Below are 26,920 nucleotides of genomic sequence, written 5' to 3' on the forward strand. Positions count from 1 at the left end.
AATTAATTTACTGGGAGATGTTCTTGGGGAAGCCATTAATCACTTTCTCAACACATTTTACTGATAGATATGTACAATAGGAAAGATGATGGGTAAATATATATCCCATTGGGGGTGCTTAGGGAAAACCCCTCCCTTATCCCACCATGGAGTGGGGAAGATGTGTTTTACCTCCTAGAATTTGGTTCTCAGATGGCATAGATCATCTAATTCCAGAAAACCAGAAAGATGAGATCTCAGAGAGTAGATGATCTTGACCAGCCTGCTCATTTTACATGTGGGGAAACTGAGGCCCAGGGAGAAAGTCAAGATCACTTAATCCTCACCTGAGTAGTTTGTAACTTTAATCTGTAATTTGTGTGACAGAGACTATTAGTTAATGTGTTAAAAATAAGACAACAGACCCAAAATGGAGTGGCTTATGCTAAGCCCCACATCACCAAACTGAGATTCTGTTTCAGCTCACCCAGGGATGGAATTTCAAACCAGTCCATCCGGAACCACCTGATCAGCACTAGTGAATATCTGCCTGATAGACCCCTGCCATACCCTATAGTGAAAGTAACTGGGCAATAACCAGCCACTTTGTTGCCGAGTATAACTTCCACTTCCGTGTTCTGGGGCTCCCTTCTGCCTATAAAATCTTTCATTTTGTAAAGCTCCTTGGAGCTTCTTTTTATTTAGTAGATGGGAAACTGCCTGATTCATGAATTGGTGAATAAAGCCAGTTAAGATCTTTAAATTTTATTCATTTGAATTTTGGTTTTTAACGATATTATGATGCAACTCCCAAGGACAAGAAAAAGACAACTTTCACCTCTTCCCAATGCTGCTGGAACTCCCAGGCCCATCCTGGAATGCTCACTCAACTAGAACCCTGGGACCAGGACAGAATAATGGTCTGTCCCTAGGATGTCTTGACACAGGGCTATAAGTGTGGATTCAGGAAACCCAGTCCTTGACTAACTCAGTTCTCTCCACATAATTAAAAGAGGGAGAGGGAAATGTCAGGAGGAAGTATGCATTTAAATTTTAAAGGGCCTTGTTCATTTTTGAATCCTCACCTTTTTTTTTCTGCCTTAATTCTTGTCCTCTGTAAATTACTTAAAAAAACAAAACAACAAAACAAAACAAAACAAAACCAACCTGATTTTAGAATAGAAAAGGAGTTGGGAGTCAGAAGAAGCTGTCTTTAACATTTCCTCTTCCTTTGGCATCGTGTAGGATTTTAATTTCGAAGTATGGCAAAGAGGCAGAAATGGCTTCAGGCCACAGACGAACAGAATCAATTTAAAATGAAAATAGATTTTTTCTTTTTCTTTTCTTGAGATCTTTCCCTAAAACTACCTAAAGAATGAAGCCCTCTGCCTGTGCTGATTAGAACAGAAGGCATTTCTCATTCCTTAGCAATGGGAATGGGAACAAAAGTATTCCAGAGCAAGGACTTGCTTTAATTCACCGCTAAATCCAGTATATCAGGCTCCTGGGAGGGAAAAATAAGCGCTGAAATTAACCTGATGTTTGGGAAATGTCAGTTAGATGCTTTGGCAACTTCATTACCATCTACTGGGGGGGGGCACCGCTATTCAAGCTTCCCGTTTGCCTAAGAGTCAGGAGCTTCCAAACCAAGAAAGGAAGAAACCAAGCGGGTGATTTATGAGCTCCTTCCCCCTTGCAGTTTTAAGCCACGGTCAAAGAAGCCCGTTTGTTACCGCTCTGGGTGAACGCTGGGAGAGAGTTAACCCGCTCCGCGGGGGTCGGCCGGCCCTCCGCGCCTCCCAGCGGACTCGTTTGGTGGTGCAGCCCCGGCCCCAGGCTGCAGAAAAGCGGGCCACCAGCAGACAGCGCGGCATCCTGAAGCTGTCCGCGCGCACAGCCTCGGCTGCGCTCCTCGCTCGCCTTCTGTCCCTACCCAGTGACCAGTTAGGTGCGGGCGAGGGGATTCCAGCTGAGCCTTTAGGGTCTGAGACCTCACGGTAGTATCAGACTGGGTGCCGCCAGCAGCCATCCCAACCTGGCCTGGGAGCGCACGCGTCTTCAGAGCTGTCCGCGGCGGTGCAGTTTCCCCAGGGAGCCAACTTTAGGCCAGCTCGAGGACTGGGTGCAGGTAGCTGGGTCTCGCGCACGGGTAGACGGGTCGGCTGGGGCTGGTGGAGCCATTGGAACCCGAGTGGAGGTGGTGGGGTGCCTCGCGCCGTGTAGCCTGGCACCTGGAGGCACGCCCCATGCTCCGAGGGATTGACTGTAAAGAGACCACTCAGGATCAAGGTGTATAGCCAGTAACTGTCGATGGACAAGACTTCATCGGCTTCCTGAGGCTGCTGGGCTGGGGAGGATCTTCCTGGGAGGGGTACCCGGAACAGCAGTTGCACGGCCTGGGGGTAGGTATTGAGACAGGAGTTCTTCCAGGAGGGACCGCTGGATTGGGGTCTCACCGAAGCAGTTGTTGTGGAAGTTCAGAGGTGAGAGGGGATGGCTAAACGTCTTAGAAATAAGAGGCTGAAGGGGGATGGTTCTGCGCTGGGGTTTCCCAAGCAAGTGGCTGTTCAGGGGAATCTCTGGAGGAAGTAACAGGAGTAAGGAGAGATGGCTGTTTGGGGCGTCTTGAGGAAGTTGGGTGTGCTGAGGGTCGGGGTGGGGTGGGGCGGGGCAGGCAGCTAGTTGATCTTGGGAGAGGTCGTCTGTTTAGGAGGCCCCGTCCCAGAGGAAAGTGTTTGATTAGGACCCTCCCCTCTTCCTCAGTACAAGTGATTTAAGATCCTAAGGAACTGACAGTCTGGTAGATTCCTGCTCATTGCCAGGGGCTCTGGGGATTTCTGGGGTGGCAGCTGAACCACCCGCGGCCGGCGGTTGTGCCCGTAGCCCCAAATAATTTGGGGTTCTTGGGAAGGGGACAACTGAGCCGCACGCGCGTCGGGAGATAAGTGCTTGGTCTTCACAGGGCCCTCTGGATTTGTTTCAGGCTCGGACCGGCAAATCCGTCCTCGGGGTCTCAGGGAGTGGAACCCAGGGGCACCCCAGTCCCGCTACCCCCAGGCGCGCCGGATTGCGCGTCGGGCCCCACCCCGCCGCACTACTCCTTTAAAGGGCTTGAAGACCAGGGGCGCAAGGCAGCCACGGTCATGGAGGGAGTGCTGCTGGCCAACTGGAGCACGGAGGCTGTCAACGGCAGCGAGGCGCCTCCGGAAGCCGAGGGCAACCGCACCGCCGGGCCCCCGCAGCGCAACGAGGCCCTGGCGCGCGTGGAGGTGGCGGTGCTGTGCCTCATCCTCTTCCTGGCGCTGAGCGGCAACGCGTGCGTGCTCCTGGCGCTGCGCACCACGCGCCACAAGCACTCGCGCCTCTTCTTCTTCATGAAGCACCTGAGCATAGCCGACCTGGTGGTGGCAGTGTTCCAGGTGCTGCCGCAGCTGCTGTGGGACATCACCTTCCGCTTCTATGGGCCCGACCTGCTGTGCCGCCTGGTCAAGTACCTGCAGGTGGTGGGCATGTTCGCCTCCACCTACCTGCTGCTGCTCATGTCTCTCGACCGCTGCCTGGCCATCTGCCAGCCGCTGCGGGCGCTGCGTCGCCGCGCGGACCGCCTGGCGGTGCTCGCCACGTGGCTGGGCTGTCTGGTGGCCAGCGCGCCGCAAGTGCACATCTTCTCGCTGCGCGAGGTGGCCGACGGCGTCTTCGACTGCTGGGCCGTCTTCATCCAGCCCTGGGGGCCCAAGGCCTACATCACGTGGATCACACTCGCGGTCTACATCGTGCCGGTCATCGTGCTCGCCGCCTGCTACGGCCTCATCAGCTTCAAGATCTGGCAGAACTTGCGACTCAAGACGGCGGCGGCGGCGGCGGCTGCAGAGGGGCCGGAGAGCGCGGCGGCGGGCGGCTCGGGGCGAGCGGCTCTGGCGCGCGTCAGCAGCGTCAAGCTCATCTCCAAGGCCAAGATCCGCACGGTTAAGATGACCTTCATTATCGTGCTGGCTTTCATCGTGTGCTGGACGCCATTCTTCTTCGTGCAGATGTGGAGCGTCTGGGACGCCAATGCGCCCAAGGAAGGTTAGAGCTGGTGGGAAACCAGAGGAGGGAGCGCGGCAGGGCGGGGTCCTTGTCCTGCCTTCTCAGCACCTACAGGGTTCTGGGGATCTCGTGCGGGGGGCGTGGGGGAGAGTGGGTTTGGGAATCCTGCAGAGCTGGGTTTGAGTAATGGTTCCCTTATCCATTGGCCAAGGGATTTGGGGCTTGACTTCCTCTTCTGTAAAATGACCATAGTGATGAAAGTACCGGCTCTCATCAGGGGGATGAAATGAGAAAATGCATGCAAAGTCCTTATTAAGGATGGGAAACCCCAGGTTCAAATGACTTTCCTACCTAATTAGCAAGTGGCTGGAAATAACTTTTGAACCCGAGTCCAAGCTCAAGCTCTCACCACTTTGACTTTACTTTATGTTGAACCTCCCCTTTAAGTTCAAGTCATCCCGAACACCTGGGGCCTGGGGTCCGGTTTAGAAGAGGGCCGAGGGAGGTGGGCTATTTGATTTGTCCAGCTTGGAGCTGAGGACCTGAGTAGTACGGGGGCGGGGTGTTGTGGGGTTGTAAGGTCCCTCTTGCCTCACCTGTTAGATTGGTGAGTCTGGAAAGGTAGAGAGGTGAGTGCTAAGGGGGTGGGCCAGGGGCTGGGGGTGCCCAGGGCCAGAGATGGTTGGGAAAAAGATGGGGGCCCCATGCAAACTTTCCTGTTTGACCTGGGACGATGGGGGATTTCTGTAGGGAGGGAATGCGCTCTCCAGATTGGAAGACTGTGGAGGTCTGCAGTGAGGACTGTGCGAGGAAGATGGGGGGAGGAGAGGGTAGAATGGGGTGGTCTGTGGGGAGGGAGCTTGGGGGAGCAGAGAGCGCCTTGAGTCCTGGGGCTTGTGGCCAGCGCTGGGCTGCTGGGAGCTCCAGGCAGCTTAGCCTCCATCGCACACAATTTCAATAGCTCATATGCAAACAGCAGGAGTGATGATCAGTGATGGTGAATGACTTTACACATTTTGTTTGAGGGTAAGCCCATAGCACTGCTCTGGGATTCAGGTGATTCTAATGCTTGTAAGGGTAGACCAAGGGGTTTGCTTTTACCCTTTTTGCAGAAATGTCCCCTTTCTAATATAATCACTCCTGCTCCCAGAAGTCTAAAATACAACCATCCTGTGGAAGCTGAAATGTCCCTTCATTCAGCTGGATAACCTTGCTTTGCTCTCTTCCAGAAACCACAGACTCCTGGCTTTACCCAGCCCTGCCTGTTAACCTAGTGGCCAGGGCACTTGTTGAGCACTTCCGAGCACCTGTGGTACAGCAGGCTGGGGGGTGTGGGGGGAGGATTGCTGTGCAGACTCGCCCCAGAGCCAGCCTGGCTCCATGGTGTAGCCCCTGCTCACACCTTGCAGAAAGGGTTCAGGGGTCCAGAGTGGGGAAGGGGCTTGCTCCAGGTCACAGAGCCAATCGGAGGCAGACTAGAGCTGGGGGTTCCTGCTCCCACCCCAGCCCTTTCCTGCTGTGCCAGGCTTCTGATGAAGGACACAGAACTAGGGAGATGGGTTGGGCAAAAGCCGGCAGTGGGTGTTTCCAATTAAGGCATCAGGCTACACCTATTTCCTGGGTGGGAGCTGAAAAGATACCAGACCCACATCTTGAGGAGCTCAAACACCAGTCCTTGAGGAAGTGAGACTGATACTGACCAGATACTGGAGAGACATATTGGGGAGCACTCCCTCCAGCCCTTACCAGTGTGGGACTTTGGGTGAGGGTCCCCTTCTCTCCCTTGACACTAATGAGTGTCTTGCTTTTAGAATGAGGACATCTCAGCATTGAGTTCGTTCATTCCTCTCTCTTTCCCTCCACTGGCCCCTCCCATTCATTTTTCTCCCTGGTGAATTTTTCTCCTTCCTTCTTTCCCCTACCTCCTCTTCATATGACTTCTTGTTGTCCACCCCCTCACCTGCTCTCCTCTTCCTAGTTTCCTCCTTAAAGGATGAGAGTATATGGTCAACACGTATCCTAATCACTGAGTGAGGTTTTGATCTTTCCTATATTTTAAAAGGACATCAGACAACCCATGTCTTTGTCTTAAAGACAAAACACAAGAAGAGAGAGCCTTCAGCTAAAGTGGCGGCCAGAGGCCTTTCGGGTGCATGTGGTCCCCTGAGGATGTCCCTGGCAGGACCTTTGATAGAGCCAGGCTCCTGCTCTCAGTCTCCAGGAGCAGGGAGAGAAATAGACTCTAGGAACCTCAGGTCTTCTCTGTATTCCTTTGCTTCTTTCCCAGTTCAGAGGAAAAGGTGGGTGCCACATGGAAAGCCCAGGTCCCCCTCGTCCTCCTTGACACCCTGTCCTGGGTGCTCTGAGAAGAGAACAAAGGGGATTCATGATGCCGCTTCTGCCAGGAATGGGCGCCTGGTCCCCGTGTGAGGGCCTATCAAGCACCGAGGACTTGGTCTCTGGTCACCAGCCTGGCCTAGTTGTGCCTCGGCCTCAGGGCTGCAGTGGGGGGTCTGAGTGGATGTGGGCTCAGCTGGCTGCAAGCTCTGTCCCCACTTGGCATTAATTGGGAGAATTGCAAGTAGCAGGCCAGGCCATCAGAAATAATTTTACAGTTTACAGTCACTTTGGAGATATGACTCCATCTGGAGGCCATCGTCAAGTGTTAAGGAACAAAACAAAGATACAGTGAGCTATTCAAGAGATTTTGATCAGCATTGTGGAAGGAATGCACAGCCCTCATTTTCCAAGAGAAAGGGAATTGAGAAGAGCTGCAAAATATCTAGATCCAGACCCCTTGCTCTGCTCATCTCCTGGGTGGTGGAGGCTGCAAGTTCAGGAAGCCCACTGAGAGCAGCCAGACATTCCTCCGGGAAGCCCAGGAGCAGGCAGGTGCAGATAGAGGTGGAGGGAGTGGGACACATGTGGGATGGGTTCCTGCCAACAGCTTCATCACGAAACCTCTGAGGGAAGGAGAAGCTCTGTAACCACAGGCTACTGATCATGGGCTGACAGAGGGGTTGGAGGTCATGCTTGCCTTAGCAGCTGGCCGCGCGGGCCTTCGCAGGCCTCAAAGCCTCTACCTCCGTGAGGGTTTGTGCGCCCTGGCCTTCTCTCCAAACCCAGGCGCTCCTTTCACACCTCTCTCCTTTGATGGACTTCTTTCCCTCCTACGCCTTCGTTCACACCAAGCACTGCCTTTACGGGTTTGGAGCTCACCTTGCTCCAAAAGTAATGAGAGATTGGCCGCAAAGATTCGGGTACTGTGGCAAGACAAAGCAGATACAAGGAAACCTGGATGAAGGGGAGAAAAGGATAAGAAAATTGTAGTAGTAGTAATAATAATAATAATAATAATAATAATAATAATAATAATAATAATGGCTCTGTGTGTAGAGGTGAGCTGCGCATGGGGCTTCCTTTTTCCAAGAGCCAAAGCGAAGAAGAAAACTCCCAATTTCAATATTTCCATTGATCAGAAGAAAAAACAGTGAGAGAAGAGAAAAGGAAGAGGAGCACCATGGTAATTACTGAGCTCCTGTCCACCCAAAGCAGCCACCGCTGCTGGAGCCCTGCTTTAGTGAGGCCGGTGAGACCGCAGGAGGAGGAGTGAGACCAGATACCCATGATGGGTGTGGGGACCAGCCCCCTATGTATCTTCACAAGCAAATTGCACTGTCAAAGATTTGGCGCTGTCCTTTCCCCTTGAACTCAGTGGGATTTGCTTTGCTTCTGGTCCCAAGGATTCCGACCTGGGGCAGTTGGGAGGGAGGAGGTAGAGAGGGGGTGTGTCTGTATTTCCAGGGGTTCACTGATCCTGCTTGGGTGTGATGGGGCTGATTTTGAGTCTCTGGCTCTAGTTTTTGTGAAATGCCTGGTCCAGTAGGCAGAGTTGAGAGAGGAGGGGGGCAGTTTGGCAGATGGGGCAGGTGTGCCACCTGTCCACACCGAACACTTTTCGTGGCTCCTGTCTTCACCAGAAGGTGCCTGGAAGCTAGGGGAGAAGCTTTTGAATTAAAAAGTCTCACTCACACTTCATAGATGAGCCATATGCAGAATAGTGCCCTTTTCTCTCAAACCGGCTGATTTCCATGGGAGCGAGAAAATGCCCAGAGAGCAGGGTGGGGACCTCCACTGCACAGAGACTGCAGAAGGACCAGGGAACCTGTCTGGTGGGCCAGGACAGTGGGCAGGCACTGTGGAACCCTGCATGGTTTGTGCAGGGAAAGAAGCACACGGCTGGCTTGTGTTTGGAGCTTGCTCTGCGCTTTCTCCTGTGTGTCCTTGAGCAAGCTGTTAGACCTCTCTGGGCCTCAGCTTCCTCCTGTGTATAATCAAGGAAGCAAAGCTCTACCTGGGGGCTTGTTATGAGAATGACATGGTGTGCTTCGTGGCACCGGGGGGCCACATGATCAATGTCACTCTTCTCCTCTGCCCCCCATTCTACTTGTTACAAGTTTTGTTTGCATTCTTGGGATTGACTCTGAGAATCTTGGCAAGTGTTCCTGAGGGAGAAGATGGGCATTTTTCTCCTGAGATCCCAGGTGGAACGGGGTGAGGTGGCTGAGGGGATGGAAGCAGAGCCTGTAGGCGATAAGGTAGTGTGTCCAGGGAGGTTGGTATGTGGAGGAGAAACTTGTTAAGGCTGGACCGTGAACCTGGTCACAACAGGGACACCGTCTGTCCTGATCACTGGTATGTGTCCAATGCTGAGCACGGGGCTGGGCACCCACTGGGAACTCAGTCAATGCTGGTTGAACAAATACGAGGGATATGGGAGGAGAAAGGTGCTTGAGATGGGCTGGGATGGGTGTGTGGATTTGGACTCCAGAGAAATAACGACCTTCTAAGCAGCCCTCCAGCACTAGAACTGGCTGCCTGGTGAAGAAGTGAGCGCCCAGTCACCTGGGGGCAACCAAACATCTGTCAGGAGTGTTGTACTAGGAGAAAGGTGGAAATGCACAGGAGGCCAGGTGTTAAGTGTTTCCCTGTCTGAAAATGAGCTTCCCAGCTCCTCCCTTTTTCTGTGGAACTGTGGTCCCTCCGGTGTGGCCTACCCACCTCACCTTTTCAAGGGTATTGTGCCCAAGGTTTGGGTGGGCCAGGCACCTTGGAGAGTCTGTCTTCAGGTGAGCCATTGATAGGCAGAGCAGTGGGGGAGGGAGGGCCGGAGGAGATTGGACAGATCATTCTCTGCCCTGAAGAGCCCTTGAACCTTGGCCCTTCTGGGGATAAATTGCAATTAGATGGACAGTTAACAACCACACTCTTGTCATTAAGCAGTTGTGAGTGATGTTCTTGGCTGATGCAAATGCTTTCCCTTTGGGTTTCTGTCCCAGGTGATTCCACCTTTCCCCCCAGAGGTTTGATTAATAACAGCCAAAAAAAAAAAATCGATTGGTTGCTGCACACTTCTTCCATTCAATGGATATTTGAGGGGGGTGGGGAGGCTGTGGGGGGCTGTGGGTTGGGAGGTCAGCTGCTGGAGCTGACCTTTCCCAGCTCTAGGTCCTCTCTGGAAAGGCTCGGCTGGCCAGTCAGCTGCCTGAGGGCTTTGCCCACCTGCCCACCCCACCGCTTTGCACTGACAACTGTTGGAAGCAAAGGGAACCCCACGGGGCTCACCCCCAGGGGCAGGGGCTGGCTCTGCCAGCCCCCATTGCATCAGTCCCAGGAGACAGCACTGGGCAGTGGTGAGAGCCCCCTTTAGAGACCTAGTCTTGTTGCCATCTCTGTGATTTGTGGCATGTCTCTGTGTGATCTCTAGGCCTCTGTCACTCCCAGCTGAACAGTGGGGATAGAACAGGACACCCTCTGTGGGCATCCGCTTCAGTGACATGAGGAATTAGAGTAGCTGGTAACAGGAGCCCCCACTTGTTGAGTACCCAGCCCCACATCTCATCCTCATCCGAACACAGCAAGGTAAGGGGGCTTTGTCCCCATTTTACAGAGGAGGAAACTGAGGCTCAGAGAGGCAAGACCTACTCGAGGACACTGTTGAGTAAGGGGTGGAGCTGGGATTTGAACCCGCATCCCCTCACACCAAAGACTGCCCTGTCACCCCGCCCCTCCTCACCAGGCCAGCATTTTCAAGGTGGTCCACCATGCTTGGCTTTGGGATCTTCTGGGCGCTTTTAGAAAGCTGATTCCTGGCCTGGCCCCAGAGCCCTGCACCCCCTTTGTGATCCCAACATCTCTACACTCCTGGGCTCTCTTTGCTGAAACAGCCAACACACACACACACCTACACAGCCGGCTGCCTTGTCCCCTCATGGCACCACCTTCTCGGCACTCTGGGTTCAAAGCCTGCGCTTCTCCGCTCTCCCGGCTACCCGCTGACCCCTCCACCCTAGCCGTACCACACCTCTCCTGGTGGCACTTTCCTTTCCATCACCAGCTTTTTGGTTGAGAGCAGAGCATCTCGACTTCGGCGCTCCTGCGCTCTGGGCCAGATCATCGTGTTGGGAGGGTGGCCGTCCCGTGTGCTGTGGGATGTTTAGGAGCGTCCCTGGCCTCTGCCTGCTGGATCCCACCGGCCCTTTCCCTCAGTCATGACCACCAACAGTGTCTCCACACATTGCTGAATGTCCCCTAAGGGGCAAAATCGTCCCTGGTTGAGAAGCGCTGGTTTAGACCCACTATGGAGGCGTGGCCTGAATTAATATCTAACGAACGAGGGCACCCTCGTCCCCTCTGCCCTGGGCTCTGGCCAGTCTGCCTTGTGTGCCCCCAGCCAGGCCCGGTGACTGGCCAGTTCCCACAGGGTCCTTTTGCTTAGCACCCATGCCGATTCTGTTCTCACCAGAGGAATGCCCACTCCAGTCTCTTCTGTGGAGACCTAGCCTTCAAAGGCCCAGTCCAAGTGTGGATTGCTTTGTGGCACAATCCCAGGGGGCGCCATTTACCTCATGGTCTGTGAGAATGATGCTCCCAGGAGCTGTGCAGGGCACAACTTGGCAGCCTCATGCACTGTCTCCTTCCTCCTCCGAAGGCCAGTGCGTCCATTCTGCAGTCATTACTGCCTCCCAAGGGTCCTGGCCACACAACCTCTGCTTTGATACCTCAGTCCTCCTGTGAGGACAGTTTTCAGGGAGCCCTCCCCAGTTTCTCACCTGCCTTCCTGAGGCCAAACGGCTGGCGTTTGATGAACATGGGACAGTCAGGTCAAGGGTTACAGAGCTCCTAGAGCAACACCCCATTTTCTGCCAGGCTCTTAAGTCCTAAGTTGAAGTGTGATGGAGGGGCAGCGGTGACCTTGGGCAGTTGACTAAACCTGCCTGGAGTCCAGGTTTCTGGAGTTAGGAAGAAAGTTTAGGTTGTGGGCAGAGTGGGCCATGGTTGCTGGTGGCATGGTGCCTGGCATATAGTAAGTGTTCAATGTCTGCCTTTTTTTTTTAAAAGATTTTATTTATCTGAGAGAGAGAATGAGACCGAGCATGTGAGAGAGAGAGAGAGAGCAAGAGAGAGCAAGAGCACAAGCAGGGGGGAGGGACAGAGGGAGAAGCAGACTTCCTGCTGAGTAGGCGCCTGGGACTCCTGAGTCGATCCCAGGACCCCGGGGATCCTGACCGGAGCCTAAGGTAAACGCTTAACCAACTGAGCCACCCAGGTGCCCCCAACATCTGCTTTAAAAAGCAGAGAGATTCCAAGCCTGTCAGGTCCTGGGCTGGGGCAGTGCCATCGGAGGTGGGAGTTGTGAGGTCAGGAGCACCGTGTGAGCAGAGGAGCTGCAGTTTCCGGTGAGGACTGGTAGTGAGCCCATGGGTGCTCCGAACCAGCATTAGGAGGTAAAGAGAAACTAAAGCCCTACCTGGAGGACGCAGCAGGAGGGGAGGTGGGAAGGTTCTAGTTCTGGGTTTTAGAAGTCGCTGGGAACACTTGCCTAAGGTGTGAGCAGGAAGGGGGTATAACCAGGTAGTCCAGTCCCAGCCCCTGATTCCTGTGATCCTGATTCTGGGCCACAGAGGGGCAGCCTCTGCCAGAGTCTCTGGTCAGGGAGCTGGCACTTCCCGCCCATGGCCAGATGCTCCAGTCCCACGGGCCTCTGCCCTCCATGGCCCCTACCTCACACCTTAACGGTCACTCTTGCTCATTCTGTTTCTCTCTCTTTCTCTCCACCAGACCTGGATATCTGAGCATGAACCTGATTTTCCTTTTTTTTAAAGATTTTTATTTATTTATTTGACAGAGAGAGAGAGACAGCCAACGAGAGAAGGAACACAAGCAGGGGGAGTGGGAGAGGAAGAAGCAGGGTCCCGGTGGAGCGGGGAGCCTGATGTGGGGCTCGATCCCAGCACCCTGGGATCATACCCTGAGCCGAAGGCAGACGCTTAAGGACTGAGCCACCCAGGCACCCTGAACCTAATTTTCCTGGAGGGAACTGCGTTAGCATCCGGTGTGAGAGCCCCTCCTGTTGTCAAGCAGGGAGATTGCCTTTTTGCCTTTCCAGCAGCTGTTATCAGGACTTCCCATCTGCCAGTTTCATGCTTCACTTCAGTTCAGTCCCTTATAGAACTCTTCCCATTTTCCACAAATGACACCCAGCCCCCAGCCCCCAGCCTGGAAATGTGAGTAATGACAATGTGAAGGGATGCCCCAGTAAAAGAGACCTTTACTATCAGTGTTTATTTATCACCCCCAGCGGAGTGCCCCAGGAGGCATTATTTGATTCTGTCTCCCTGGAGGAAAAAAATCGGTAGGGTTTCAGAGACGAAGCAACATTTGAAAAGGGTTTCCAAGGATGAGTAGGAGCTGGCTCTGCAGAGAAGCACATTCCATCATCAGGCAGTTACTTCATTATTATCTTTCTCCCTACTGGAGGGCTACTTCTGGAACTTCAGTGAGCACACAGATCATGTGGGGGGTGGCTCTTGTTAAAATGCAGATTCTGATTAAGGAGGTCTGGGAGGGAGCCCAAGAGTCTGCGTTTTTACCAAGCAGCCAGGTGATGTCTGTGCAGGTGGCCCATTGCCTACATATTCAGTAGGAAGTCTTTAGTATCTTACCTCTTTATCAAAATGTGCAGTTTGCCTTTGCACCTGTGGTTGAAATTGGCTGCACAGCCTGTCGTTCCCTACAGGGTAGAGAAGGGCTGGTTGTTTACCAAGAGGCCCCAGTCTTCTGCTTCCAGAATGTGGTCATTCCTTAGGTCCAGCCCAGTGTGCTCAACATGTCCCCCATATTTGGGCACTGACATAATAGAAGCTCACTTAAAGCTCTGTCGCCCACAAATTTGGCTCTTAATCCTGGCTTTATGATGTGTGGGGTGATCACACATCTGTGAATTTTAAAACAATTCCAATGTTGTAAAATTGTGGTCTTTTCAAAAAAGGCACTTCATAATATATACTAGTATTCAATCTTTATGTAAGTGTGCATTCAAAAATCATTAAAAAAAAAAAAAGCCTTCTGTAGACTACAGCTCTCAAATTCTTACACAGCCCCTCTAGAAATAAGGTACTTAGACCCAAATTCCCGATCCCATGGCGGTGGGGTCCTTGAACCAAGCAATTGGTTTCTGGAGCCAGGGCCTCTTATAAAGGTGGCTGGGCTTGATCCGACTCAGATGAGAGATGTTAGCTCAGCCATGCATCTTTGAAGTGTGTGTGAAATGCATTAGTTGCCTCAGGCACAGCGCAGCCCAGAGAGACCGTGGCCAGCTGCCCATCAGCTGTTCGGGGCTAATTTGGGCCTTCGGTGACAGGGTGGAGGGGGTGCCGGGAAATCCGAACATGGGAGTTCTTGGGGCTTGAGTAAAGCCAGGCTCGTAGGCGGGTGGAACGCTCTGGGGCATACCGTCCTCGTCCTCAAGTGGCCCTCTGCCACCCACCCCTCCGTGAATCACAGTGCTGAGTGGAAATACAGAGTTGTTTCTGTCTCCTGGGGGTAAAGTTGTCCAGCAGGGGATCTGGCTTTTGGCGGGTGGCCATTTCTGCTCACATCTCTTGCTTGGTGCCTAGGAGCCCCCACTGGAAGATCACCCCTAGTCCCCAGGCTTGGGCCCACCAGCCCGCCTCTGAGTGCTGCACCTCCTTGCTCCTTGCTTAGTAGATTCTGTGTTCTATGTCTGTCTCTCCCTTGAGAGCAGGTCCCCTGGGCTGGTGCTGTGGCAGTGGGCACAGGGCATGAAACGATGCTAGAACATCTGACCTCCTCCTCCTTTTCCTCCGGGAAAAGCCCCAAGCTGGTGGCCAGGTAGGTGTGAGGACCAGTCCCTGGACCAGTGCCTCCCTCCAGCACCCCCTTTTTGGCAAGGATGAGAGAGAGCAGTTTGTACCACTCAGGGCTCTGTCTATGGAGGGATTTTTTTGTATGGGGAGCAAGAGGAAGAGATGGGGTCCCAGTGGAGACCCTGAAATCCTGCCCTACCCAGGGTGGCAACCACCTTCCCTTTTGGGTTTCGTATGTCACTGGCTGGGTAAGCTTTTCCAAATGGACCATCAGGATTCCTTTGGTGGCATGTCATCCAACCCCAGGGCTCTGGGTTTTAATTTTTTTTTTTTTTAATTTTTGAAGTCATGTAAAAACAGGCAAAGGACAATTTCTTTAATTGACCTGGATCAGTAGTCTCCAAACTTTGGGCTTTACAAAATGGTGCCGTTGGTCATATCTCATATCCGTTAATAATGATACTAACCACCTGAACGAACACTGCCATTCACAAAGCCCCTTTACACGTTTTTTCCCCCCCAGTTTTCTCGAAGCCCTTGCAAGTGTCACCTCCAATTTACAGATAAAGATGTTAAGGCTCATACAGTAGATGTGGCTCAGAGAAACCCCAGGGGTGTGCATCTGAATCCTGTGTCCCTGACTCCTCCCTGAGCCAGTGCTCCACTGGGGCCGCTCGGTGAACGCGCCCCCACCCCCCTGGCCCCAGAGGAGGTGCCGGCTGCAGACCACACCTCTGGAGGAGTCGGTGGATTCTGACTTCAGAATCTGCTCTGCTTTGTTCAACACGTGGCCGGGGCCCAGGGTTAGAGCCTGGTAGCAGGGACAGCCCTTCGGAGAAGCCTGAGTTAAGGCGAGGGGTGGACCTTTGTACATTTGCATGGACTGGTCACTGGATGTAGGCTGCCCCTGGGACAGGGTGTTCTGCTCTGGCCAAAGGCAGTGCCCTGAGAGGAGCTCAGCCGACAGCCTCACTGGCCAGCTCCCTGGCAGCTGGGGAATGAGCCCCTGGGTCCTAAGACGGGACCTGGGCTCCACTGCAAACCTGCTAGACCCAGCTTGAGGCAGCACCTCTCTGAGTCGCTTATGGTGCCTCACCAGCATACACCCCGAGGGTAGCTGTGTTTGAAGAAGACAGTCCTGGGGCACCTGGAGACTCTTGATTTTGGCTCAGGTCATGATCTCAGGGTCGTGCAATCAAGCCCCGAGTCGGGCTCTGCAATGGGCATGTAGCCTGCTTGAGAGTCTCTCTCTCTCCCTCTGCCCCTCCCCATGCTCACACTCTCTCTCAAATAAATAAATAAATGGGAAAAAAAGAAAAAAAGGAAAGAAGACAGTCCACACGGTAAGGATTTCAGTACAGAAGAACAGCCAGAGGGTGGCGTGTCCCAGGACCTGGAGCTGGAAAGCGAGTGGAAAGGGGAGGGGACAGTTTGCGGTGCAGAGAGAGCAGCTTCCCCCAGCTGCCATGTCCAGGCTTCCACGTGAGTTAAAACGGATCTTAGCACTGAAATCTAAGGGCAAGATCAGACATTTCCAGGACCCCAAGTAAGATGGAATAAGGCAAGAACATTCTCCTCTATCTCTGGTTCATTGTTTCAGCACAACTTTGGCTTTGTGGCGCCCCGGCACCCCCCTCGCTCTCCCTGAAGATGGCCCATTGTTTCAGTCTGTTTAAACCTGTCCGGAAGTGACAAGCTAACTGAGGAGGGTAGATGAGCTTGTCGGTTACACTGGTGGTGCCGGCCTGTAGAGCCAGGAAGCCGATCTACGTATAAGCTGACCTTGGCCATGCAGTCCGGCCCAAGAACCACACGGGATGGACACTGCCATGTGACAGTGCAACTTCCAGAAGCTCAGCCAGTGGGTCCTGTGTCCTCTGCCCCACCCTGGGCTGTCTCAGATTCCAAGACACAGCCTAGCACAGGGAGCAGCCTCTCCCTGTTGTTTCACACGGGTTGGCGTTAACTCGGCTATCGTTAAGAAAAGTAGCATTTCCTGGGCGTGTACACAGCATGGTAGTGATAATGGCAATAGCTAAGTTCATTTAGTTTTTACTTTTACTGAGTGCCAGGAATCATGATGGGTACTTGGAGTTCTGTCTTATGAAACTTGGCAATGATTCTATAAAGAAGTTCCATGTCACAGATGGAGAAACTGAGGTTAAGAGAGGTTAGGTGACTTGCCCTAGAACACACAAAGTGCAAAGTGGCAGAGCCAGGATTTGCGCCATGTCTGGGTAACTTGAAAGCAAAGCCATCACCCAGTTCTTCTCATTAGTGTGGGGAGAAGTGGGTTGGGCTTGCTCTGTGGGTTTCCTCCTGCCCTTCTGAATCCTTCTCACCCCTTTTTAACATCTGCCCCTCCTCCAGGCATCCAGGATTGGCTAGCTTTCTGTAAAGGGCCAGGCAGTAACTCTTTTAGGCTTGTGGGTATAAGGTCCTTGTAACAGGTACTCAGCTTTGTCCTTGTAGTGCAGAAGCTGCCATAGACAATATATGAATAAATGGGTGTGGCTGTGTTCCAATAAAACTTTATTTAGAAAAACAAGCCTCAGGTGGGGTTTGGCCCCCACAGGCCAAACTATACAGCTTGCTGGTCCCTGGCCTAGACCAGGAGACATTTCTGCTAGGAATGATGGTGATTTGATAGGAGGTAATGTGTTTCCCATACCAGATATACTTAGATTATAAAAGACCATCACTGGGATAGGCCATACCTAGCTTCCAGGGCAATTCTATCTGTGTGGGAAAAGGGTAGTGGCTGACTCTGTCCCTCAAATCACACCTTAAGAGTGATTGCCTGGCAAGCCTCTGTCTTTGCTTTGGGTCTGAGAGGATTCGCTAACTGGTGCCAACCTGACCTGTGTGAATGCTGACCTGGTTTGAAAAGGAATGACTTCATTAGTTTCAGGTAGAAACACAGGGTGACGTGTTATGTGGACCTGGAGAAGTCACTTCCCTCCTGGGCTTCACTTTCCTCACATATAAGATGGCAATGAGTCTGCTTTGAAAACCACAGGGTCCCGTGCAAGCTTGAGCAGTGATTCCCATGGTCAGCATTGCTGCGTTGTCACGTGCTCTCTTGGAAACAACATCGTGAATCGTGAGGACAATGTTTTCCATGCTTTGTGCTGTTCCTGTTGTTCTGCAACCCTGTGACCTCTCTAGCCACCAGAGAGGGCAGCAGGTGGTCTAAACAAGGTACAGTGAGTACAGAGGGCCGGGGAGGTGCAGTCAGTCACCTGCTCAGAAACCATCAATGGCTCCCATTGTCTATAGACTGAAGTCAGACGGCCTGGATTCAAGATTCTCCTCAGCCTGGCTCTTTGCCGTTTCTTTCCCCGTGAAGCTCTCTTACTCCAGCTCTGGCAGTCCCTGAATGTTCTTGGACATCGTCACTTATGTGCCTTCATTCCTCTTGCTTCCTTCCTCTGAAATGTCCTCCGCAGCCTGTTTCTGATTCCCAGGTAGCTCTCTTCCCAGCTGATGGCTTGCGTTTCCACCCCCGGGGACTCCTGTCTCTCGATGGTTAGGGTATTGCCAAATTTTTAAAATCCCGTTGTGCCCTTAGCATTCGGCAGCCTGACAGGAGCAGTTCAGTTTAGAGAGGGTCCGCCATCCCCCAAGGAGCCGCGCGGGCCCATCATTCATGTCTGTGGCCCAGGGCCCAGCTCCTCCCACCCAGGCTGGCCACGTGGGGTGGGAAATCTCCGTGGGGCGACTCGGGAATTCATTAACTGTTTCCTTTTTTATTGCTGATGTTTCTGTATGCTTTTTTGTGTGTGTTTTTAAAAATAGGATAAATAAGTTAAATGATCCAAATGTAAAGTCAGGCAAATAGCTTAAGAGAAAAGATACAATTCTAACTCGCTACAGTTAGGTAAAAGGTGGTGTCTTTCTGTGCAAGCGGGAGCTTCGTTCCTGCTGCGTGCTTCTGCCCTGTTGCCTGTCCTGACACGCCTGCGTTCTTGCCTCTGTGTCTGGTAGTTTACTTCTCAATGCCCTTTTAATTAATTAATTTTATTTTGATAAAAAGTATTTATTTATTTATAAATTTTTTATTATGATATGTTAGTCACCATACAGTACATCCTTAGTTCTGATGTAAAGTTCCATGATTCATTGTTTGCATATAACCCCCAGTGCACCATGCAATACGTGTCCTCCTTAGAACCCATCACCGGCCTATCCCAGTCCCCCACCCCCCTCCCCTCTGAAGTTCTCAGTTTGTTACCTGGAGTCCATAGTCTGTCGTGGTTCATTCCGCCTCTGTTTACCCCCTCTCTCAATGCCCTTTTTAAATTTTAACTTTATGTGTTGATTTTGCCTCCTTTATTTTATACATTTAATTATGATTTTGAGGACATTCCATTTTTAGTCTTGGTGATTTCTCACCAGAATTTCTAAACTTAAATTCATCTTCTTAGCCACTCAAATCAAATACATATTTTTCTCACTCTTTTTTATAGAAAATGAGCAGTACTGGCTTTCTTTCACCCTCCACTTTTCCACTTTCCTGTTCTTTACTATTTTAGTCTGAGGATTAGATGCTCCTCCTTTGCTTTCCTAAACATCCTCTTGTGCCAGACTTTCTGGTTTTATCTGCTGTAGTTTGCTCTTGTGCCAACAGGTGCACCAAGGAATTAGACCGGTGGTTCTCCACTCGTGTGTGTATTTGGTCCAGTAGGTCTGGGGTACACTCAGGGTAGGGCCTGAGAATTTGCATTTCTAACAAGTTCCCAGGTGATCCAGGGATCCCACTTTGAGAACCCAACATTCGTCTTGCAGACAATTATCCTTCTCCCTTTGGTGCTTCGTGACCTTGCTGACAGATGTCTCCATGCTCTGCCTCTGTGGCAGCACCTAGACCCTGTGGCCTGACTGTCCCTGTGAGAAGTCCTTTCCTGGATTTAGCTCTTGAATTCCGGAGTTATTTATTTTTTTTAAGTTTTTATTTACTTATTCATTTAAGTCATCTCTACACCGAATGTGGGGCTCAAACTCACAACCCTGAGATCAAGAGTTGCACGCCGCTCCAACTGAGCCCCCCAGGCGCCCCAGAATTCTGAAGTTATTTTTTGAAAACTTCTTGTAGAAAAGACCAAAGGCCAGCAGATATTCCAAGCCTTCTTGCAGCTGCCTTCACTGATAAGGCTGTGGCTGTGAGCAGCATTCTCGGGTACATCGTCTGCCTTGCAGGTTTCTGGGGGGATTGCTCGTTCTCCTCCACTGGTGGGAGATATCTGCAGTTTGTCAGATTGAAGTCTGTTGCAAGAAACTCAGATTTTTCCCCCCTCCTTCTACTTGGAAGTATATAGGATTAGAAATTTCCTTCCTTCTTTCCTTCCTTCCTTCCTTCCTTCCTTCCTTCCTTCCTTCCTTCCTTCCCTCCCTCCCCCCTTTCTTTCTCTCTCTCTCTTCCCCTTCCTTCCTTCCTTCCTTCCTTCCTTCCTTCCTTCCTTCCTTCCTTCTTTCCTTCCCTCCCTCCCCCCTTTCTTTCTCTCTCTCTCTTCCCCTTCCTTCCTTCCTTCCTTCCTTCCTTCCTTCCTTCCTTCCTTCCTTCTTTTTCTTTCTTTCTTTCTTTCTTTCTTTCTTTCTTTCTTTCTTTCTTTCTTTCTTTCTTTCTTTCTTTCTTTCTTTCTCTCTCTCTCTCTCTCTCTCTCTCTCTCTCTCTCACCCAGTGTGGGGCTTGAACTCATGACACCAGGATCAAGAGTCGCATGCTCTAGTGGCTGAGCCAGCCAGGCGCCCCAGGATTAGGAATTTTTCTTTTCTCTTGAAGCTTGAATTTGTGACAAGCAATGTCTTGAAGTTGATCTTTAATTTTGCCTGGGACACAGTAAATCCTCAGTATAATGGCTTCTGCCCAGTGCCTTAAATAATTTCAGGGAAACCTTTTCTCCTGTATAAGTCTGATGTGTCGTGCGGGAGCAGCACTCTTAGGGGTACAGAGCTTTCAGTGTTCTCAGCCGAGAAGATGGTAACGCTTTCTTGCCACCATGCCTTTGCCTGGGCCGTTCCTTCTGCCTGGAGCACCTTCCTCCCTTCGCTGCCTGGGAAACTCATTAACATCCTTCAGGTATCAGCTCAAATATGGGTTTCTGTGGGGCTGGCCACGATTTGCTCAGAGTTGAACCCCCTCCTTGGTCTGCCCAACCTGACTGGCATCGTGCCCACCCCATGGTGCTACGTATCTTATTTTTGTGTCCCCAGTGCCTAGCCTGCTATGTGGCACACGTCACGCTAGCAGCCACCGTGTCCTGGGCACTTACTGTGTACCAGGCATTTTTTAATCCTTGCAGTATTCCCATGAGGTTTGGATACGCTTAGTATTGCCACGGAAACATTAGCAAACAGCAGTCTCCTGGGGAACTAAAGTAATTTGTTGCTGGTGGAACAAGACCACAAACTAAGTCTGGCAGCTTCCAGACTCTGTGCTCTTGGGCACTCGGACTCGCAGGCTGGATACTTGCTGGGTGAGTTATGAATGAACAGGTGGCTGTGACGAGTGCAGCTCCTGCTGACGGAAGCATTTGGCGGGTACTCTTTGGATGAGAGAAAGGACAGGGAGATTCTAAGGCCGGGCCGAGCCTGGGAAGGCTGGGGTGCATGTGTGTGTTGGGGGCAGGCTGAGCACACGCCCAGAGCCACAGTATGGAAGGCAGACAGACTTTGTCTCTCTGCTTCTCTGTCTTGTGACCCTGCACCTGCTGCCTGGGAACGGCCGTGCTCAGGAAATGATGGTGGCCCCCCAGCAGTGATCGCCTGTTCTCCTTTCTCCCCGCACCCCCCCTTTCAGCCTCGGCTTTCATCATAGCCATGCTTCTGGCCAGCCTCAACAGCTGCTGCAACCCTTGGATCTACATGCTGTTCACGGGCCACCTCTTCCACGAACTTGTGCAGCGCTTCCTCTGCTGCTCCTCCAGCTACCTGAGGGGCAGCCGTCCGGGAGAGACCAGCGTCAGCAAGAAGAGCAACTCCTCCACCTTCGTCCTGAGCCGCCACAGCTCCAGCCAGAGGAGCTGCTCGCAGCCAGCCACAGTGTGACCGGGCAGGGCCAGGACTGCCTCCCGTGGCTCGGGTGGTGCCGACATAGACGGACCGCCCCTTGGTGGCCGTGTGCATGTGTGTCTAAGGTACCTTTCAGTTTGCACCCTTCCACACCTCGGGGTAGTTTGAATTGGGTGGGAAATTCTGGCCTGGGTTGGGGAAGTAGTCTCCATGGTGGAAGATGATGGTGTGACTCAGCCATCAGACAATCCCTGAATCTCCCCTGGCTTCCCACGGATGTTTGTATACCCTGCCCCCACTGCTGCCTCTGGCTGGTGGATGGGTTGGGTTTTTTTTTTTTTTCTCCTGGACCTGTCATTTCACTCCAGTATCTTTTTAGTCCTTTATTTTGAGATCTTGTGAAAGGTGGTAAGTATAGAATTGGTGTGTGGAAGCCTACTGTTCTGAATAAGGAGTGGGAGTGAGACCTCAGATGTGGAGGGTGGTGCTAATATCCTCCTGACTTCAAAGTGCTTTTACTTTTGCATGGAACCATCCTAGCATCCTTGGGCACCAGCATGTCAGAAGGTGGCCCTAGGAACAGGGGATTCCTTTATGAAACCATTTGGCATAGGCAGCCGATTAAAACTTGGTTAAAAGTGTTTAGGAAGCTAATATTTACATGAAACAATTAGGAAAGAAAAAGAAACAGAAGGCATCCAAATTGGAAAATAAGAAGTAAAACTCTTTGCAGATGGCATGATTTTGTATGCAGACAATCCCAAGGAGTTTATGCACAGATACAAACCCATTAGAACTAATAAATGATTCATCAGGGTTGCAGGGTACAAGGTCAACATGCAAAGACCAGTTGTATTTCTTTGTACTAGCAATTCACAATATGAAAATGAAATTAGGAAATAATCCCATTTATACTGGTACAAGAAAGAATAAAATAGGAATAAATTTAACAAAAGAAGTATGAGACTTATGCCCTGACAACTATAAAATGTCACTGAAAGAAACTGAAGAAGACTCAAATAAATGGAAAGACATCCTATGTTCATGGATCAGAGACTTAGATATTATTAAGATGACAGTACTGTCCAAAATGATCTACAGATTCAGTGCATTCTCTTACCAAAATCTTCATTGGCCTCTTTGCACAAATTAATAAGCTGATCCTAAAATTCATACAGAAATGCAAGGGACCCAGAATAGCCAAATGATCCTTTGAAAAGAAGAACAAAGTGGTGGATTCACAATTCCTGGTTTCAAAATTTACTACAAATCTTCAGTAATCAAAAGAGTGTGGTACTGGCATAGGGATAGACATGTAGATCTATGGACTAGACCAATGGAATAGAATGGAGAGTGCAGTTATAAACCCTCACATTCATGGCCAATTGATTTTTGACAAGTGTGGCCAAAGAATTCAGTAGGGGAGAAAGTCTGCTCAGCAAATGGTGCTGGGAAAACTGGACGTCGACATGCAAAAGGATGAAGTTGGTGAAGGGATTAAGAGGTACAAACTTCCAGTTATAAAACAAGTACGTCACAGTGATGAAAAGTACAGCACGGGGAATATAGTCAATGATACTGTAGTAGTGTTGTATGTGACCACACTTACCGTGGTGAGCACTGAGCGATGTGCGGGATTGTTGGAATTCTGTGTTGTACAACTGAAACCAATATAGCATTGTATGTCAACTATGCTTCAATAAAAAAAAGAATGAAGTTGGACTCCTACCTGACACTGTGTATAAACATTAACTCAAAATGCTTCAAGCCCTAAATGTAAGAGATAAAACTATAAAACTCTTAGAAGAAAATATAGGCATAAATCTTTGTGACCTTGGATTAGGTAATGATTTCTTAGATATGATACCCAAGAGCGCAAGCAAAGGAAAAATAGATAAATTAACCTCATCAAAAATGGGGTACAGAACTTTTGTGCTTCAAAGCACACTGTCAAAAGGTGAGAAGACACCTCACAGATTGGAAGAAAATATTTGCAAATCATATACTCCTATCCAGAATGTATCAAGCACGCTCACCACTTAATAATACAAAGACAAATAAGCCAATTTTTTGAAGGGGCAAAATACTTGAATAAACAAATAAATAGACATCTGTTTATATCCTCTCCAAGGAAGATATAAAAATGGCCAATAAGCCCATGAAAAGATGCTCAATATTACTATTCATTAGAAAAATGCATATTCAAGCCACAGCGAAATGCCACTTCACACCCACTAAGATGGCCGTTGTCGAAAAGATGGGCGCTAACAGGTGCTGGCAAGGGCGTAGAGGCATTGGAACTCTCCTATGTTGTTTGTGGGAGTAGAAAATGGTCCAGCCACTTGGAAAATACGTTGGCTACACCTCAAAAAGTTAAACACAGAATTACCATATGAGCCAGAAATGGCACTCCTAGGTATTTACTCAAGAGAAATGAAAGCATATACAAGTACCAAAACTCGTACGTAAATGTTCATGGCACCGTCGTTGTAATAGCCCCAAGTGGAAATAACCCAGATGTCCATCAACAGATGAATGGACAAATATGGTCTGTCTGCACAGTGGCATAGTATCTGGGTATAAAAAGGAATGAAATCCTGGCACATGGTACAACACAGATGACCCTTGAAAACATGATTCCAAGTGGGAGAAGCCATTGCAGAAAACCACATACTGTATGGTTCCGTTTTTGTGCCATGTCCAGAATAGGCAAACCTATAGAGACGGTTAGAGGACCGTGCTTGCCGGGGGCTGCAGGCTGGGCTGAATGGAGAGTGAATGGGAATAGATGCGGGTGTTGGTGGGGAGGGGATGACAATTTTCTAGACTTAGTGATGATGGTATGTGAGTTTTTCAAATATGCTAAAACCACTGACTTGAACATTTAAAAGAAATTAACAACAACAACAAAATGTTAACCAACCATTTCAAAGGTGGCCACCTGGAAGGATGAATTCCTTAGAATCTCCCTGGGCTGCTGTTTCTCTCTGTGACTCACCATTTGGGAGGAATGGTTCCTCAGTTTTTCTGCAAGAGATGGTGTTTCCAGTTTGGTCAAAGGTGCCAGCGCTGGTAGTCCCCCCATCCTGCTCTAGTAAAGGCACAAGTGATGTCTTGTGGCTGCAGACTGGTGTGTTTTATTTATAAGAGCAATTCACCAAGGGTCTCAAAAGTTTTACTTACCTGGTAAACGTGTTCTCAGGTGTCCTCTCAGCCTTGAGGACGGGTATGACGGTGCCCAAGAACTACCTTTGGTTGTTAAATACAGGGATGTTCTAGATCAGAAGTTTCTCGATGGGGACTGGCCAGCTCATTGGGACTCTGGGCACTTTTAAAAATTTCTATGCATATTTTTTTGGACTGTGATACAAGCAGGAGCACTTCCTCAAAGCCATGGATTCACTCTATATACGCTGTCCTCTTCTCCCTGCACACTGCTTTGTGTACACACGGAGACACCCACACATTCATGCACATGGTAGAAGGAGCTAGCATGGTCTAGATGTTCAGGGACAAGAGAGGCATGCGCCGAAATGCCAGTATGCAGATTCTTACCGTTTAGTACAAGATCTTCAGTACTAACTGGACACCGAAGACTGTATCATCTTTAGACCCAGAGATAGGGTTGCTGTGACATGTCCTGAGGGTGTCAACACCAGTCAGTGCCCGCTCTTTGGGAAGCTAACGTGATGTTGACTGGGGGTCTTTGCGGCCATGCTCGGGACTGCTGGGGAACTCTGGGTGCACATGCAGCCCTGGTGGGGTCCGTTGGCATTTGAGCCTCCCTACTCACCAGCCAGAGATGCCCTCGCCTCTGCTGTTCTGGAGAAGCTGCTGCCCTAGCAGCTAACAGGCCACTGGGGACCAAGGGGACAGCAGTTCACAGACTTTTCTGACGAGGGGCACAACCTTCCTGAGCACCCGCTGCTCTGTACCCCTCCCCTCCCAGTCTTGGCTGGAGAATATCTTCACCGTCTCAGCCTTTCTCTAACCGAGGCTGGAAGCATGAGTGCGGGGTCCTGGTCACTGTCTGAGCCCAGTTGTTTCTGTCCTCCTTCCCCAGACCCCACAGCTGAGGTCTGTGTACCATCTTCTCCCACAGTGTCAGTCAGACCTGTTGACAAACGAAGCACATGGCTGGAGGTGCCAATTAATTGGAACACATAGATTTTCTTCTAGAATGTTTCATTATTCCAGTGGTCAAAAGGGAAATGTGAACACTTGAAGACTCCGAGACTTATTTCTTTAGGCCCTGAAAAAAATAATCTGTCACAGAGTTTGTGCTCCTTTGGGGATGGATCTGTGGGTTACAACTGCAGGAGGCCACCTTTTACAAAGATCCTGGTTTCAAAGTCCTTAACCTTTTCTGTTCCATTGCAATGAAACACCACTAAATGCAAAACGTGGATTCCTCGATTTTGTTCTACCGTGGTGATTTTTATGGTACCCTTGTGGACTGTGCCTGTCGGTGAATGATGTGGCCAATACCAAGATGTCTGCTTCATCAACTGCTTTATCGAAGGCACACTGAATAAACATTTTTTTCATACGTTGCTTTGCCCCCTTTCTCCCTCCCTAAAACAGCGATGGTGTCTGGTGGCTTGCGGACGTGTCCCCTGCGGGGTGGCAGAATTTTCTGCATGATTATGACAGAAGTACACCTGGGGTGTGGTGGGGGTGGGGGACCTGGTTCCATTGTCTTCGGTCACAATTTATCAGAGTTCCATCAAAAGAGGCTCTAAGACCCAGGCACGGACCTCTTGTGCCACCGTCTAATTCTGGAGATAATAGGATTCTAGATTGTCACCTCGAAGGGTCCCTAACTCATATTTCTTCCAGTGAGATAAGGGAGCCACCTGCAGAACCACAGATGGGTTCGTGTTCATTCCTGGGCTCCGCGGACTCACAGTCTGGAGCTGCCTTTTGAGCCAGAGTCCCTGATGAGCTGAATGTAGCATATGAGAGAAAGTGGAACTCCACCTCCCTCCTCCGGCCTGTTGTCATTATGCCCCCCAGTGTGCTGTTCTTCCTGCTACTTCTCCAGGAGATTCCTGGAAGAAACAGAACTCCTCAGACATCCATGCATCTTAAATGTGTGCCCTTTCTCCTGTTCTGTGAACTTCACGGGTAATTGAGCACCTGCTATAGTCTGCCCCTAGAGAAAGCGAGCAAGCTTCAAAAATTGGAGTTGTAGTCAAATCAGGTTATAGAAAATGTCAAGGTGGTGAAAAATCTCTGCATAACCCGAGATTCCAAGTCTGAAGCTGATGGCCTGATGCCTTCAAGAGATGTTTGAAAGGGCAGCCCCGTCAAGGAGGATGTAAGTAATACTGACTTTAAACCTTTTCAGCAGGAGGAGCCTGGACTCACTGAGACCACCTGAGAATGAGAAGAGCCCCAGCAGAGAGCAAAGAGTGGTGGGCAGGAGCTGCTGCCGTGCTCCAGTGCTGGCCTGCGGGATGCCTCTGGCAAGTCTGCTGACTTCTCTGGGCTGTAACTTCCCCACCTGGAAAAAACTAAGGGTGACTGCTGAAGTGTTTAGTAGTAAAACTAGGGATATCTGCAGCTTATTTTGAAATGCATAAAAAATAAACATGCATAAAGAAAGCTGAGGTTGGTGGATAGATGAGCTATGACAAAGCAGGAGCAGTAAAACGTTCATTGTCGAGCCTGGATGGTGTGCATACAGGTGTTCACGGCAAGCCCTTTCGACTTCCTCTGTGTTTGAAAAT

At 50.5% G+C, this 26,920-nt stretch overlaps 1 protein-coding gene across 3 annotated transcripts; it reads left to right on the forward strand.

Annotated features, from left to right (window-relative positions):
- Positions 1-1,856: 1,856 nt before the first annotated feature.
- OXTR (oxytocin receptor) lies at positions 1,857-26,690 on the forward strand. Of its 3 annotated transcripts, XR_015726622.1 has the most exons (4): positions 1,857-2,107; positions 2,963-4,047; positions 20,977-21,313; positions 26,539-26,690. XR_015726622.1 is itself a non-coding variant. In XM_045808133.2 (3 exons), the coding sequence occupies exons 2-3, from the start codon at positions 3,123-3,125 to the stop codon at positions 21,222-21,224; spliced, it is 1,173 nt and encodes a 390-aa protein (XP_045664089.2). In that variant the 5' UTR covers positions 1,857-2,107; positions 2,963-3,122; the 3' UTR covers positions 21,225-22,902. The 3 variants fall into 3 exon arrangements, 1 of the variants encoding a protein (XP_045664089.2); XM_045808133.2 differs by lacking the exon at positions 26,539-26,690 and having other exon boundaries at positions 20,977-22,902; XR_015726623.1 differs by lacking the exon at positions 1,857-2,107 and having other exon boundaries at positions 2,914-4,047.
- The last annotated feature ends 230 nt before the right edge of the window (positions 26,691-26,920 follow it).

Source organism: Ursus americanus, chromosome 14 (assembly GCF_024610735.1).
Source record: "Ursus americanus isolate L20-20 chromosome 14, mUrsAme1.1.p, whole genome shotgun sequence".
NCBI classification, from domain to species: domain Eukaryota; kingdom Metazoa; phylum Chordata; class Mammalia; order Carnivora; family Ursidae; genus Ursus; species Ursus americanus.

What these genes read in the sequence shown, in the direction of transcription:
- OXTR (XM_045808133.2), top strand. Translation starts at nt 3,123, where the DNA reads ATGGAGGGAGTGCTGCTGGCCAACTGGAGCACGGAGGCTGTCAACGGC. An exon ending in CGCCAATGCGCCCAAGGAAG is followed by an intron (nt 4,048 to 20,976) that starts GTTAGAGCTGGT and finishes CCCCCCTTTCAG; the next exon opens with CCTCGGCTTTCATCATAGCC.